This window comes from Drosophila persimilis, unplaced genomic scaffold (genome assembly GCF_003286085.1).
Source record: "Drosophila persimilis strain 14011-0111.01,24,50 unplaced genomic scaffold, DperRS2 tig00000124-arrow-pilon, whole genome shotgun sequence".
Lineage (NCBI taxonomy): Eukaryota > Metazoa > Arthropoda > Insecta > Diptera > Drosophilidae > Drosophila > Drosophila persimilis.
The window spans coordinates 11,899,045-11,914,113 of NW_020825294.1; the positions used below are offsets into that span (position 1 = coordinate 11,899,045).

The 15,069-nt window shown below is 43.7% G+C and overlaps 1 protein-coding gene across 2 annotated transcripts in view; it reads right to left on the reverse strand.

Annotated features, from left to right (window-relative positions):
- The window catches only part of LOC6598082 (neuronal acetylcholine receptor subunit alpha-7), a 57,001-nt gene that overhangs the window by 12,880 nt on the left and 29,052 nt on the right, over positions 1 to 15,069 (reverse strand). For both annotated transcript variants that reach the window (XM_002023218.2, XM_026987755.1), the window contains 3 exons: positions 10,490 to 10,629; positions 477 to 812; positions 185 to 260 (listed from right to left, as the gene is read on the reverse strand). In XM_002023218.2, coding sequence (XP_002023254.2) covers positions 185 to 260; positions 477 to 812; positions 10,490 to 10,629 — 552 coding nt within the window. The remainder of the gene's footprint in view (positions 1 to 184; positions 261 to 476; positions 813 to 10,489; positions 10,630 to 15,069) is intronic.

The window sequence follows — 15,069 nt, forward strand, 5'->3', positions numbered from 1 at the left end:
TTTCTCAATTTGTATCTGTATCTGTATCTTTATCTGTATCTGTATCTGTATCTGAAGAACGTGAGTCACTCGCCAAAGAAGCAACGGCTGCTGAGAGTTTTGGAGGTTTGGATTGTGAATCTGGTTCTTATGTCGGATATGTAGAGGATGTCGCTTTCGCTCCGAACGACGTTGGCTTACTCACCCAGTAGTTCCCACTCGCCGTTGAGCACGTAACTGCTGATATCACCGCCAGTTTCATCTTGTAATTGTAAATCCAGCTTTTTATATATATGATATTCGGGGAGAGGGTAGAATAATATAAATATTTTCGCTCGCTTCAAACGAATACAGCAAAAAAAACGAAAAAGTACTGAGGAAATCAAAAGTTCTGTCGTAATTGAGTGTAATTTGTAATTAAGTAAGCAAAACAACTACGAGTCTTGTTAGTACTTCCTGGTTGCCCTGCTTGTGCATTGTTGGAGACTGAACCAAACCTGAAATCCATCATAGGTCCAGCTGCCGAACTTCATCTCGCAACGCTGATCGTCAAAGGGAAACCACGTGATATCTATCTTGCATGTCGACTTAAAGATTCCCGGCGGCACATACAGACACGACCCGTTGTTCCTCACCACGACATTAGTCTGGTAGGTGCCGTCGAATCCCTCGTCGGCGCTGTTGTACATCAGCACGTCCGGCTTCCAGATGCGATGCGGCGGTATGCGAAGATCCTTCACTCCCCCGTAGTCGGAGGTGTTCCAGCGGAGGTTCATGTCGTTCCACTCCAGTTTCAGCCACACATTCGTGACAAGCAATTGATTTTTCTCGTCCTGCAAAAAGGCATGCCAAACAGCAAGTTCATTACACACGTCGCTCGCAATCAAATATAATTAATTAACACACAAAATTGTATGAGTATGTATATATGTCCGAGTATGAACAAACTCTCATATAACTTTATTCAGCGGAAAGTTTGCACAGCCATTTTTTCATTTTTATAACGTATTTCCGGCCACAGCGGATGCGACCTGAGGTGGGAATTGGTCGGTTGCCCACTCATGCATGTAAAATGGCAAATGAAAGCTGGAACAACATCTGAGGTTGATTCGAACTGATTGGAAATTGTAGAAGCCGTAACAGCTGTCCAGATTGAAAAAAAATAAACTAGTTACTGTCTATAATTAAGAAAGTTTTCGCTGTTCAATTGTTAAAAGATTACCTAACATATTTTGGAGTATTTATTTTTTTTTTGTCTAATTTAATGCCAAAAATAATGTGGTAACCACAAAAAAATGTGACCCGCTCTTGTATTTTGGGACTTTGCGCCATACCTACCAACGAGAGCGGTACTCGCGGCTTTTTTTGGCTTGATAGGACTGAGACTCCTTATGAGAACAATATTTTCTAATATATATATAAATAACTAACTTCGAGCTGGCTTCGATCGTGCGGCAACCCCCGGCTCACTCGCTTCGCTTGCGCCGATATGAGTAAAACATCGGGACTACCACAGTGACGACCCAAAAACTTATTTATATGGGCTGTCACGGATGATTTAAGATACATTTCTTCTGGATTATTTAAGTATGCTGTTTTTATGTGTATCCATAAAACCCTGTTTCGTTATGTTTGCCATTATGTAACGATCTCTTTGCAAAGCTCCATCAAACAGTAGAGCCGTGAAAATGAAAAGCCTAAAAGCCTGACAAATTGTTCGCGAACTTTAATCCAGAGAGCTACATTTTTAAATGCAATCTAACCAACCTGCCGCCTGGGATGCGCCCCAATAACCAAATCCGCGCATTACAACAAAACCAGCAGCGGCAACAACAGGAGCAGGCCAACTGCTCTTAAAAAATTCACCAACTGCACACAAGGCGTTTGTGTAATTTACAATTAAATGCCTGAAATATTCATGGTCCACTCGGGCAACAACAACAGCAACGGAAAGCAACTCCAAAAAGCTGGCTAAAATGAAAATGAAATGAAAACAACTGCGAAAAACAAAATCTCTGGCGCTTAACCAACAAAGAGCGTCGAGAGCCGTAGGGACGAAACGAAACGGAGCGGAGCGGAGCGGAGTGAAATGGAACGGAGCAGAACAGAGAAGATTCGGGATGAGCACCAGCATCGCATTGCACAAATATTTTGGCCGAGCAATTTCCGTTAGTCAGTGTGCAAGTGCAATCACAAAATGGGCTCAAATGTGCGACAGAAATGCGGTAGAGATGAAATGGAGCCACCGATTGCTAGCTGCACGACCCACTGCAACTGCTCCAAGCACACACAGGGAACAGGACACAGGACACACACACTGACACAGGGCCGTAGCAGAGTCAATATGTTTTTTGGTGGATACCCGCACTGTGGAAGGGTGGGGGAGGGGGAAATCGAAGCAGCGGCAAATAGAACATTGTAAAGGAGGGACGTGGCAGGACTTGGTAATATTGTGGTCATAACGCAGTGCAAGAGCAAACACGGGACGTGTCTCTGTGCTGGGCTGGCTAAATATAGCCATTACATTATTGCACTTGACTGCAGCAGAGTCCATTTCAGCCAGCTGCCTCTGCTTCCCCCCCCCCCCCCCTCCGCCCCCTCGCCCACACTCACACACAGACTTATATTTTTCTGCGGTGCACTTTGCGACTGACACACACAAATACCGGACGACCAAAAGTATGCCATGGATTTGCTGCTCCTGCTCGTACTCCTGGAGGGCCGAGGGCCGAGGGCGGAGCACTGAGCGAGAGGGGACTAATAAAATTCCGTTTTTACAAATTGAGTTTTTGTTAACGCGCACTAATTTTGTCGGCTTACACGTGGAGTGCATTTTCGGGTGGTTTCCAGCACCGTAATTCATTTAGCGGGCCACGAAAACGAAATGAGTGCTTAGGTCTTCGGGTTTCGTTAGGCGAAAAAGCAGAATAATTCGCTTGCTGTAATCTACTTCCTGCTTTTTCATGTAGATTGATTTTAGATATAGTGTACGTTTTCCTTTCATCTTTAAGCCTGCGACGAAGAATCCACTCCCAATCAACTGGTGACTCTTCCTCTCTGCGGAACGGTACGATGGCTTCTCTTTACAATTTATCCTTAGTTAGGTAGGGCTCCTTTTTCGGTCACTCCCAGTCCCACTCCCACTCCCACTCTAGCCTGAATTGCAATTCCAATTTGCATTTTATATGCGAATGTTCACTTGCAGCAATACAAAAATGTTCCATACAATTATAATGGTGAAACCGCAAAAACTGTGCTAGCAAAAATGAACAAAATTTAATTAAAATGAAAAATAAAAATGCACGAGACCTGGGGCAGGATAAAACGAATTAATCATACTCTAATGTATTCATAAAGGTCTGATCCCAAATTTAAATTACTATAATATTTGAAAGTTAGCCCTTAAATATCTTATTAGATTGGTTTAATAAACAAAAATGGTTTGCTGCTGACTATCGTTTAACATAAACGCAAAAATGGTTAAAATGCACTTAAAAATCAAATTTACAACAAATTATTCTAATTTTAAATATTCTAATTTTAATTTAAATATTTTAAAATACATCTTTATGTATTGTTATTAAACAATGGACAATCTTAAAGGTGTTGTCCATTTTGTATCAAAGTTTCCAAAAAGCGTGATATAATCGTGGTGTACATATGCACATACATACATGCACATATTCTCAGGAAAAATAGCTTTTAGACTAATATTCGAGGAAAATTAGCACTAAAATTACTAAGAAAACTAGTACTAATTACTAGAAAGGTGTGTAAGGATTAGTAATTTAATAAGAGGAAGAGAATTAGTGGTGATGTATGTAGATGTAAGATGCGCAAACGTCTAGCAAATCAGTGATGCCTCTAGAGGAAGTACATAATTATGACATGAGCCGGAGCAGACGGGGGCCGGAGGGACGAATGCACACGGAAGTAGGAAAAAGGTGGCTCCTTTTTGTGGCGGTCGCTGCATAACTGTCTAGCTGTCTTCCTGTTGCAGCCTGCAGCGTGCTCCTGCAGGCCAAGTCAGGAGATGAATGGCCTGGAGGGAGAGGCGTGGTTGCTTGCTGCCTTTGGTTTTTTTCTTAGAGGAACATAACGAAGCTTATTCGCATTCAAGTTGTGCATGAGTATTTGTCCATATGTATGTGTCTGACGGTCTGTGCATGAGTATCTGTGTCTGTGGTAAAGGAGAAGTATAAATAAATGGCAGCTATGAGCGGCAGTTGTTGAATTTTAAATGAGCAGAAAAAGCAAACGGCAGAATTTTTATTTTTGGCGCTGCTCCGTGCTGCATTCGACCAGGCCAAAGACAAGTTTCGGCACGCGGATATTTTCATGCATACCAACAGAGGAGAGGCGTTCATACGAGCATGTGTATGTGTGGTACGTAAACACGCACAGGCAGGCACAGAGAGAGACACAGATCCAGATACAGAGCCATAGGCAGAGGCAGAGGCAGAGTCAGTTCATTGACATGGGAAGCCACAACAACAGCAGCAGAGTTCGGGGAATTCAAAAAAGCAACTCCAAACAGAACGAGTCGGAGCGGCAATGTTGGACTAGCTTCGACTATAAGATACCCGTTACTCGGGAAAGATATAGGCAGCCCTCATACGAATATACCCAATAGAATTATGATTATGATTACTCTGGCTGTGCCAACAGTTTTTGTCTCTATACTTTTCATGGTCTCCGAGATTCTAAAACGGGCAGGAATTTGATTCACCGTGAAACTCTACGAGTACCGGCTATATAAAACTGAACTCATTCCCCACGCAAAACTCGCACACTCCGCACAGACCCACCACACATACATAAACACACATGCAGTGATACACAGACGCAGACAGAGGCCTAGTTTCTCATTGTCCTGTGTGCATTAAAAATGGCTGCCCCAGCTCGACTTCATTACTCATTTTCCGCTGATATCCGTTGATATCCAGCCCCCTCTCGGCCTGCATCTACTTAATCACTTCCCCACGGCTGAGCCCCAACCCACCCAGCCCCCAACCGCATCCTTCGGTTGCTCCATGCTCCTTGCTCCTAGCGTCTTGGCCCTTATCTGTATCTGGGCCGGTTTCCTTGTTGTGCCGCTTCTTTTGCCGGCTCGGCTCCCATTGACGCCAATTAATCTACGCCTCGCTTTGTCTGCGCCTTTTTAATTAATGCGCCCGGGAGTTGTTTTATTTGTACTCTTACTTTCCCCGACCCGACCCGAGGCTCTCGGAAGCTTCCCTCTCTAGGGGTTTCTTCAGCAGAGGTCACGAAGGGAAACTTCCGTGCTTCTTTCTGCTGCTCTATCCTCTCTTTGTTTTCCATTGCTTTCCTCCTCTTTGCTTTCACATTTTTTCAACATGGCTTTCGATTATTCCCATTTCATTTGTCATTCTGCCTGATTACAGAGAAGGCCATAGGTATGCTCATTCGGTTTCTACGATGAAGAAGATTTTCGTACCCAGCAAATCGATTTCGAAGCCAGAGCCTGCAACTGGATCCAATCTATCCAATCTATAAAAATTGTACGGCGACTCTCCTTAAAGTTGGTTTATTTGTTAAGCAACTGAATATCAGTACAAACGCTTATCTAAATGTTTTTTAATTTTTATCATCGATCAGCATCGATCCTCTTACTACCAATCGAGAGATTCTCCTTCTCTCCTTGCAAACAGATAAAGCATATGTTCATTTTATCCTTGGGGAAAATAAATTTCATTTTAGGGTAAGTAACATTCTTTACTATCACTCCTTCTTCGGGTTCTTTATGGCATTTGTGCAATTGTATACTTACGAAATATTCGTATTGACTCGCAGAGAGCTTTCCCTTTGAACCCCTTAAGTGGCCCGATCATTGTGCTCATTATTTCCATCTTTGTGCGCCATTCAATATGCATTCCACTCCATGGAGTATGGAGTCTGGAGTATACTTCAGTGTGGGGATTGCATTCAGTCGGCGCATTTAATAAAAAAAAAAACACTTTTATATTCATTCCTTCCGCTTCGCTGGCAGACCAGGAATTAATTGAAACTGAGTGCAAGAAGTTATTTTGCTTTCGGGGCCGTGCGTGCCTTGCTCGCACTCGCAAAGTGCAATTAAGCTGGCGTGTGGGCGTGTCTGTTTGCACATTTTAAAGGCTGCTCGGCTCGGCTCATCGACGCCCCCCAGCACGGCAACAGACTTTTCGGCGAAGTTGGCTTTTCCATCACGTCAACATGTGTTTATGAGCATGAATGGCAAACATTTGAAACTCCATTATCAAAATGATAGCTGACGGCAAATATTTACAAGGCATTACCCCGAGACCACGACCACATCTACTCGCACCCGAGTATATGCAGTTTACATATGTATATCCTTCGAATACATAAGCCCAATCGCACACTTTTGACCAAACGAAGGGAACGTGTGTCTGCATCGGTATCGGAGCACTCAGGGCTCGCATCAAGTTAATTAATTTCGATTTTACGTTATTATACGTTCTAAGCTTGCATTTAGTTTGCAGGCAACCCCATCAATTTATATTTGGCATGAATTCAGTCTAAAGCTATTACGGAGAGCCATTCAAGAAATAATTAGGCACTTTCATAGAAACATAGAGGGAAAACATGGAGAAATTTAGTTTCAAGTTTGAAGAAATCCACTCATAATAAAAACTTTAGCATTAATCAATTGATGAAGCTGTCAAATTAATATCCAAAGAAAATTGAATTTGAATTGAGGAACATTCTTCCTTTAATTAAGCAGACGCATTTTCCCGTTAATCAGAACTCCATCCAAGGTACAGTGTTAGTCATTAGTGGGTCAAAGTGCTGCTCTACCACAAGCCGACCACAAGCCAGCGAGCAATCCACTGGATTGGACAGGAAAAGCTTCCGGCCTGCCCTCCTTTGCATATGTGAGTGTGTACTCATTTGACAAAGTTCTATCCACAGAGCGGGAAGAGGAGAGACACTCTCGTCGAGTCATTTGAACATGCAACAACATCAATCAAAGGGAAAGTTTGTGAAGCTTTCCCCAGTTCTCATTCCCCATTCCCCGTTTCCCACCCAACGACAGACCACAGCCGAAAATGCATTGAAATCGTTGAAAAGTATGCCATGCATGACCATAACCATCTCCTCCGCGTGTGGGGGTGCGGCACGTGAGTGTGCGAGTGAGTCCTGTTTGTGCTGACAAAATGCATGCAGCCGCAGGTAGCATTGATGGCTCCGCCAACAGAAATAGAAAATAGCAGCTAAAGCAGAGTGCAACATGATTGCATTCTAATCTCGGTGCCAGGCGTGGCACATACCCATACCCGTAACAAAGAGCCCAACCAGACCCGTCACACCATATAAGTTTCAAACATATTCAACTGCAATTTCCACACTCTGGAATAGAAGTACTCGTGTAAGCAAAAGGAGTCCTTTTCACAGTTGACCTCCTCTGGGAGCAATTATGAAGAAGGCTCTATGTAAATCACATGCGATAAAAGTGCATTTCAGATGCCAAGTTTAGATTAAGATGAGCCTGCTATTGTTGCTCGAGTCCATGATTTAACAGCTTCCCTCCTAGTCGCCAGATTCATTTGGCAACATGACAGATAACCGTAATGGAGGAGAAGGTCCTCTCAATTCGCTGCAGGTGGAGCTGGGGCTGACGAAGAAGTTGACGTTGACGTTGGTAGATAAGTAAAATTGATGAAAGCCGAAGGGCTCTCCATCCTCTGCTCGGTGTGCGTGTCCTGCGCCATTTTAAATTGAATTGAAGCTGAATTGAATCCTGCTGCCGGACTCGGGGGCGGACTAGGAATGGGAATGGACTGTCATGGCAGGTGCCAAATCTTTAAATTGCTTGGGGACCCAGCTGCTGCTGCGGCAGGTCACAAAAAATATGCAAATGCAGCTGCAGCCCCTGCATTTAACAGCTAAAATATTGCCAGTGTCAAAGGCTTCGATTTCCCAAAGGAAAACTAATGGCATTAGTAACCTGCAACTGACTGCGCCACGCTGCCAAGTGCGCTAAGCGGCGGCCTAAAGAAATCGCTCTTTTCTGCCCTATTATCCTTGAACGGGCAGACGCAGACTTGGCAGAGGGTGGAGTTCTCACCATTTATTATCGCGACTCTCACATTGTCGCGCCATATGCAGCTAATTTCGCTCGATAACGAGCTCCCGTCAGGCATTAGCAACATTTGATTGCCACGACATCTAAGCCCGCGAGTTATACAGTCGAATAAAAATTTGAGTATGTCCCAGCTCACTGCGGTTCCCATAAACCGCGTTTCTTGCGTCGAAAGGTGATAACTGCTACCCAATGCCCACTTCCTCCCCAACTTGCTCCCCAAATGACCCGATTCTGGTTTTTATGCTCCCCCTGTTCCCAGTTTCCAGATCCCAGTTCCCAGTTCCCAGTTCCCAGTCCCAGTGTTTCATGTAATTGCGACTGCGCTTTAAGTGTGCGTGCTGCAGTTTTACTGCCACCAGCAGTGGCAACAACAAACGACAGTGGCGATGGCGGTGGCGGTGGCGCTGGCGGTGGCGCAGGCACTGGCGACGCATTGTGCCCGTTTGTTCTTTCAACTTCATTTTGCAGCAGCAACAGCGCCAGTCGTACTTCATTGCTTTACCCACACCCTGCCCCACGACTCTGCCAAACGAGTCCCCACCCCAGCCCTCTGGTTTATATGTTTTGGCAGAAGGTGTGAACAACACATGTGCAAATTTTATTTATTCATTTTATTTGCATGCCAAGTGTGTGCGAGTGTGCTGGGCTCAGAGTATTGTAAATGCACTGAAAGAAATCAGAGGATACTCGTGCTCGTGTTCTTCCAAAACATAACTTGTCGTTTTATTAAATCAGAAAAACACCCGTATTTCAGAATCTATCGGAGCAAAAAGTCAAATTGTACTCGGAGGAAGTTGGTCATGTTAATACCTCATTTGTTAATTGGGACAGAAAAATTATGTCAAACATAAATTTACTTAAAGCAATTTACTAAAAGCAACACCAAACACTTGCAAGTAATATTCGAATTTAGTGCTGTGTATAAACAGTCACAGAATAGTCCTTAAACATGGATTAGAGGCTCAGTGACCGCTGCGAAGTATCCTGTTTTCTCTCAGCGTACTCGCAAATGCTCTTTCGCTGTTTGCATTTGTTGTGTGACTTTTAGCGCGTCACTGAATGCGCAGTGTTCTAGCGTCTGGGATCGTTTTCATTTTTATTTCATTCCCGCTGCTTTTTTTACTTCTGCTACGTATGCCAGAAGCAGTCGTTCAGCTTTCAGCTGGTTGCTGTGTTTCTTTTCATGCCTCATATGAGTGGGTGTGAGTGGGTGTGAGTGGGAGTGAGAGTCTTTTGTTTGTGCGCTCCATTTCGCTGGATCCAAACTTTGTGCGGACTCGCAGGCCCTGGCAGAGGCAGAGCCAAACAAACAACTCTCACTCAGATACACACCATCCAACATCCAAATGCAATGCAGATCTAATATGAATTGAGGTTGTCTCGCTAACAAAGGCAAACGCCTCGCTTGGACTTTTCTAACAGTGTTCACCTTTTTCCCTCCCACCCATTGCCTACTCTCTTTCTCTCCCGGAGTTGTCCGTTTTCCACCGCTCTCTTGTTGGCCTCTCCGCAATTGTGAGTTGCAGAAAAGTTTTTTCAACTGATGAATGCAGGCGGCGGCGGCCACCCCCTTAAAGGTGAGAATGAGTCAAACACCGCACGTGCCACATGACGTTGCATGTAATTTTCTCGACAGTGCCAGTCAGGCAGGATATGTATGTCCTGTTTGTATATAGGCCAGAGGTGCTGCGGAAAGAAACGCCAGCTGCCATTCAAGGAACAGCCAACAGACAGGACACAGGTGCAAGCGTATATGCAGGCGCAGGTGCAGGTGCATGTGGCAATGTGTGGCTGTGTGGCAGTGTGTGCCTGTGGGTGGTGTGGGTTTCTCTCGGGCAAATAATTAAAATTTCACTTTCTTGGCAATTCACTTTTTATACAAAAAGAAATTGTGTCATCAGGGATTCTGTTTTGTGAAAACTTGGTGCATACTTTAAGGCGTATTCTTAAAAAGCGGGTACACACTGAAACTGAGAGTGGAAATTAAGTCCTAAAATGCATTGAGTAATTTAAACGTCCTGCTGCTATACTGTAGCAATTCCTCTGGATATTTGTACTTTGGATGGGAACATATACGAGTTATGTACACAGTCCTTCCCGTTCCGAGTTAAAGTTTTTAAAGAATAATTATTTCTTACTCAATTCAATCATATAACTTTGTGCAGACAACACTGAATGATACCATCTTGACAGGTCTTGTGTACCCTAAGGTTTCACAGAACGAACCGAATATTGTTAGCGTTCAGACGAGTTTCAAATAATGATGCCACAGCATATTGCCGGGGCAGATAACTAGTACTTGGTGCAGTTTCCCTTCGGAATTATATTTATGAATGAGTTAGTTATACTCGAACAAACATTTAAAACATGTTATAGACATAGACAATTATATTTGCTACTTACCACATCAATAATTTGCATTAAAGTTAAACCAAAGCTTAATTGTAACGGGTCCGATTCATTGAGAACGGGACGTTCTAGTGTATTATAAGGATCCAAAAGATCATGTAACAGTCTCTTTTCATGATATCCTGCTAGGCAAACTGCAAGTAAATAAAGTAGGAATTAGTATATGAAACTTTTCAGGACAAGGAAAAAGGATCACTGCAAATGTTTGCCATTTCATAGAAGCGCCGCAAATCAACATCAATAATTCATGTGGGGGAGGCCACGGCAGGGCAGGAGTTGCAGAAACTAAATTTATTGATATGCGAAAGTTTACGAGTTCTTGGTTTTTGCAACTTGTTCCTTGGTCTGGATCCATGGTCTTGGATCGCTTGACGTCTGTGTCTCGGACCTGTTCATGGTTCTGGTATTGGTCCTGGGCTTGAGTGTGGATTCTGGTCTTGTGTGTGCATGCGGGTTGCGCATTCGGCGTTGAATTGGAAAGGCAACAGTAGAACCAGAATTCTGAAAGGATGGCAGAAAGTTTGCGTTTCGGTTGTCCTTTTTGCCAGCAGACATACATATGTAAGATGTCCTTCTCTCTCCCTTTGCCAGGTCATGTCCCTGTCCCCTATTTTTCTCTCTATGTGACTCTATTGTTCTCTGGCAGTCGCATAACAAAAGGAAACTTTTATTGAGCAAAAGTTTTTCACATACAAATTTTCTTGGAGCGTTTTTCCCTGGCGATAATAGATTGCCTCACACAGATACGCACATAGAGGAATCCATATACACATATATTCATATGTATGTACATATATGCACAATTGTAGGAGTAGAGAAAGACATATTCGCATCGTTATCGGAGAATTATTTATGCATGAATGTGGACTACAGAAGAAACTACAACGCCAACTACAACAACAAATGAAAGTAGATGAGAAGAAGGAGCAAACTTGCTTGCTTGCTTGCTCTTTGCCTCTCAATTTAATAATTTCTTAAGGGTGCTCCCCATCACCACCAATGCTGCCATCCTGCCACCTCCCTTTCAGCCCACACAATAAGCAGACACTAAGTAGCTATAAGTTCGAGGATTTATTGAACTGAGCGATTGGGAATGCACGAATGCAGTTCATGTGAAAATAGCTTCCGATGGGAAAATAGTCTCGGACAATTGCAATTGTGGAAGTTCTTGAAAATTGAATTCATCGCAGATTGATTTACTCTCCTGCATAGAACATTTCATTAAACTGAAGTGAGGTTTAATTCAATTCCAGCTTTTGGTGGGGTGCTCTTGTCTTCCAGGGGCTTCCTTTCTGCTGACAGCAAAGTTTCTGTTTTACATGGAAAACTTTTCCCCTTTTTTTAGAAGCTTACCTCGCTTAACCCAAAAGATTTGCATACAAAATGAGCAGCATTTAAGAATTATGCACATGAATTTTTTAGTTTTAATTTGTCTTTAGTCTTTTCTCTCTCTCTCTCTCTCTCTCTCCCCCTCAGCCTGCTGCTTCTGTTACTGCTTGCCTACTTTCTTCTACGTTTTTGCATATTTCATTCGCTTTTCACGCTCTCTTCCTTGTTCATTTAATATTAAAACAAAATGACGAGCCTGCAGGCAAAAGGAAAAGTAGAGAAAAACTGCAGCTAACGAGCACGGGCCAACAATGAGGTAGGGGGAGGGGCAGCGGCAGCGGCAGGGACAGGGGCAGGGCACCTAACTGGGCCTTTAAGGCAAAGCATTGACACCAACGCATAGCGAAAGGAAAAATGAATGAGATGCGAGCACAAAGCAACAGGAGTGCAACGGAGGACCCAGAAAGAGACAAAAAAACAGAACACACACAAAAAAACAGGGCAACGTCTGATGAAGTGTCAAAATGAATGTGATAATAAAACAAATATGAGGATGAGCGAGACAACAGAGAAAGCGGGGAAAGCGGGGAAAGCGAGGAAAGCGAGGAAGGCGAGGAAGGCGAGGAAGGCGGGGAAGATACGGATAGAGAATCAGGAGCTCTGGGGCACTTTCATTGTAGCTGAGCACAAAGGACACTTTTGCCGACTTTTGGTTGCGTCAGCCCAAGACGAGACTTTTGTTTCAATATTTCTTTGTTGTGTGCACCATCGAAAACCATAAAAAAAAATCTAGATACATCCCATGGACCATCCAAAAGCAAACGGACTAACTTTTTCGTACTGCCACAGTTTTCAGGAAATTTCGTTGATAAATAAACATACCGAAGTCACCCGAAAATGGTCCCTTAAAGTGTGCCTCCTTGCCGACTCCTCCGAAGGACGCTCGTTAATGGCTCACATGGACAATGTCGGGAGTCATTAACTTTCCATTTTTGTGGCCATCATCTTCAACTTGGCCTCCACCTCAACCTATCATTCTCGCTTCTCTCTGTCTCTCTATCTACCTCCCTCCGTTTCGGGGTAGACTTCTGACATTTCGAAATGCCTTTTCAATGGCTGCACTTCCGTTTCGTTATTTTTCTTCGCTTTTTTACCGTTACCGTTGCCGTTGCCGCTGCCGCTGCCGCTGCCGCTGGTGGTGCTGCTGCTGTTGTTGTCGGCAGGCCGCATAAAATTGCAATTTTATTGCAGTGGAGCATGAAAAAGTAATTGCTATTTCACAAAGCCAAGTCAAGTCCTGGGCCAGACAGAGACAGCCGCAGGGACGACAGAGAGAAACAGCTAGTGGGAAGCACGGCAACAGCTGAAGCTTTGGACGCCGACGTCGACGCGGACTATGCCAAAGCCACCGCATGGCATGGGGTGGCGTGAAATTTAATGTTCAAAATAAAAACCGACCAAAATTGGTTAGAAAATGCAGCTGCCCGAATACACACGCAGAGCAACAGCAACGTCAGCAACGAAAATAGCAATAACAAGGACCTGAAATTGGCCGACTTCTCCACGAAACGAAGAAAAGTTCAAATTGCCGAAAGAGAGAAATAAGTAGTGTGTTATTTCTTGGCTTCGTAGATATCAGAAATGCTGATACTCTCTAATTCGGACTTCAACTTAGGGATAACCGACATATTACAGCGCATTGAACCCCATCTTTATAGCATAAGGATTGTTATTCTTCCTAATCGTGAATAACTTGTGGTATATGTACATATTTTTAGCATAAGCAGCTGTCTATGCAAAGTTTATATTTGGAATCGCTAAAGAGTGAGTTTTATTCCAAATCGAATTGAGCAAAAAGAACACCGTTAGGTGTTAACCTGCCAAGAAATTTCTTAAGTTATAGATAATCTTTGTATAAGAGCAAACTGAAAAATTACACACTCTGTACAAAACTATTTCCTAAAAATTTGTATGAGAGTTTTTTACGTTTTCAAAAGGCATACACTCTCTTTTGAACGACCACAACATCGAATGGCAACCAAACGAACGTATAGGCATCCCTTCGCCCATTTCCCTTCTCTACTCTACTCTATATCAGTATTCTCCTCATACGCCATATCCGAAGCATACCACGCGAGAGTAGGCATACGAGTATATACCTACTGGAGAAATATTTCGGCTCGGGCTGGCCGCCGATATTAAAAATTGAAACCAAAACGGAAACTGACGCGGCGCCAAACCACTTAAGCCCGCAAAAGCCAATACAAAATGATGCTCGGAGAAAAGCAGCCAAAGAAATAAAGAGATGGGGAAAAATATGAAGCCTGACGGCTGTCTGCCCTGACTTTTATTCCTGCTGGAACCCACTTTTGTTGGGGCGCCGCACCTGCTAATGGCCGTAGAGGGAGTATAGAGCACGAGACAGAGGGCACGGACCAGAAACCGGAGAAGCGAACATTTTAATAGCTCCAGGTGACGCCTAACCATTCAAAGCTTAAATTATGCAATAAAAATTCCAACAACAACAAGGGAAACGGGTTACTGCTCTAACCCTCCCCCACAAATCTCTCGCTCTACAGCATTCCATCCTATACATCCCCATAACCCACACCCGTACCGGTATAGCTGCCCTTAATTGGATGGGGTCTGGCTGCTGGGAAAGCATTTAATTGCTTATGACTTTCTTGTTTTCCTCTTTCCTCTTTCCAGTTTTTCTTTTTTTATTTTGCTATAGGGATGAAGAAGATGGAGTATAACCTGAGACAAGAGTAGGCTTAAAAAATGAAACAAATCGATGAAGAGATGGACGGATAGGAGAGTGGATACTTCTCACATAGAGAAGCTTTCCAACAGGCCCTGGCATTGCCGGCAACTCCGGCAGAGCCATCAATCAAAATTCCTTGTGTCCACTATTGAAAATTATGAATGCTATCGTATTTGATGATTGATTTTAGTCCAGGCAACATTCCTCCCCTTTATCATCCCACCCCTGATCCGGATCCTTTGTAATGCGTTTGAGGTGGAGTGGGGATGGGCTGGGGGATTATTTGTATTTGGATGATGGGCCCATCATCTGTCTCACGCTCGGGCTCGTGTGGCCGAGTGCGTGTGCTCCATAATGCAAATGGCAGGCATGACATTGTGTTTTTCTTTCTTGTACAACCCTTTAGCTAATGATGGAAGGGAACTTGTGACATTTATCGTATGCGAGCCGACATGTCTGGATATATAGATTGATAGATCTG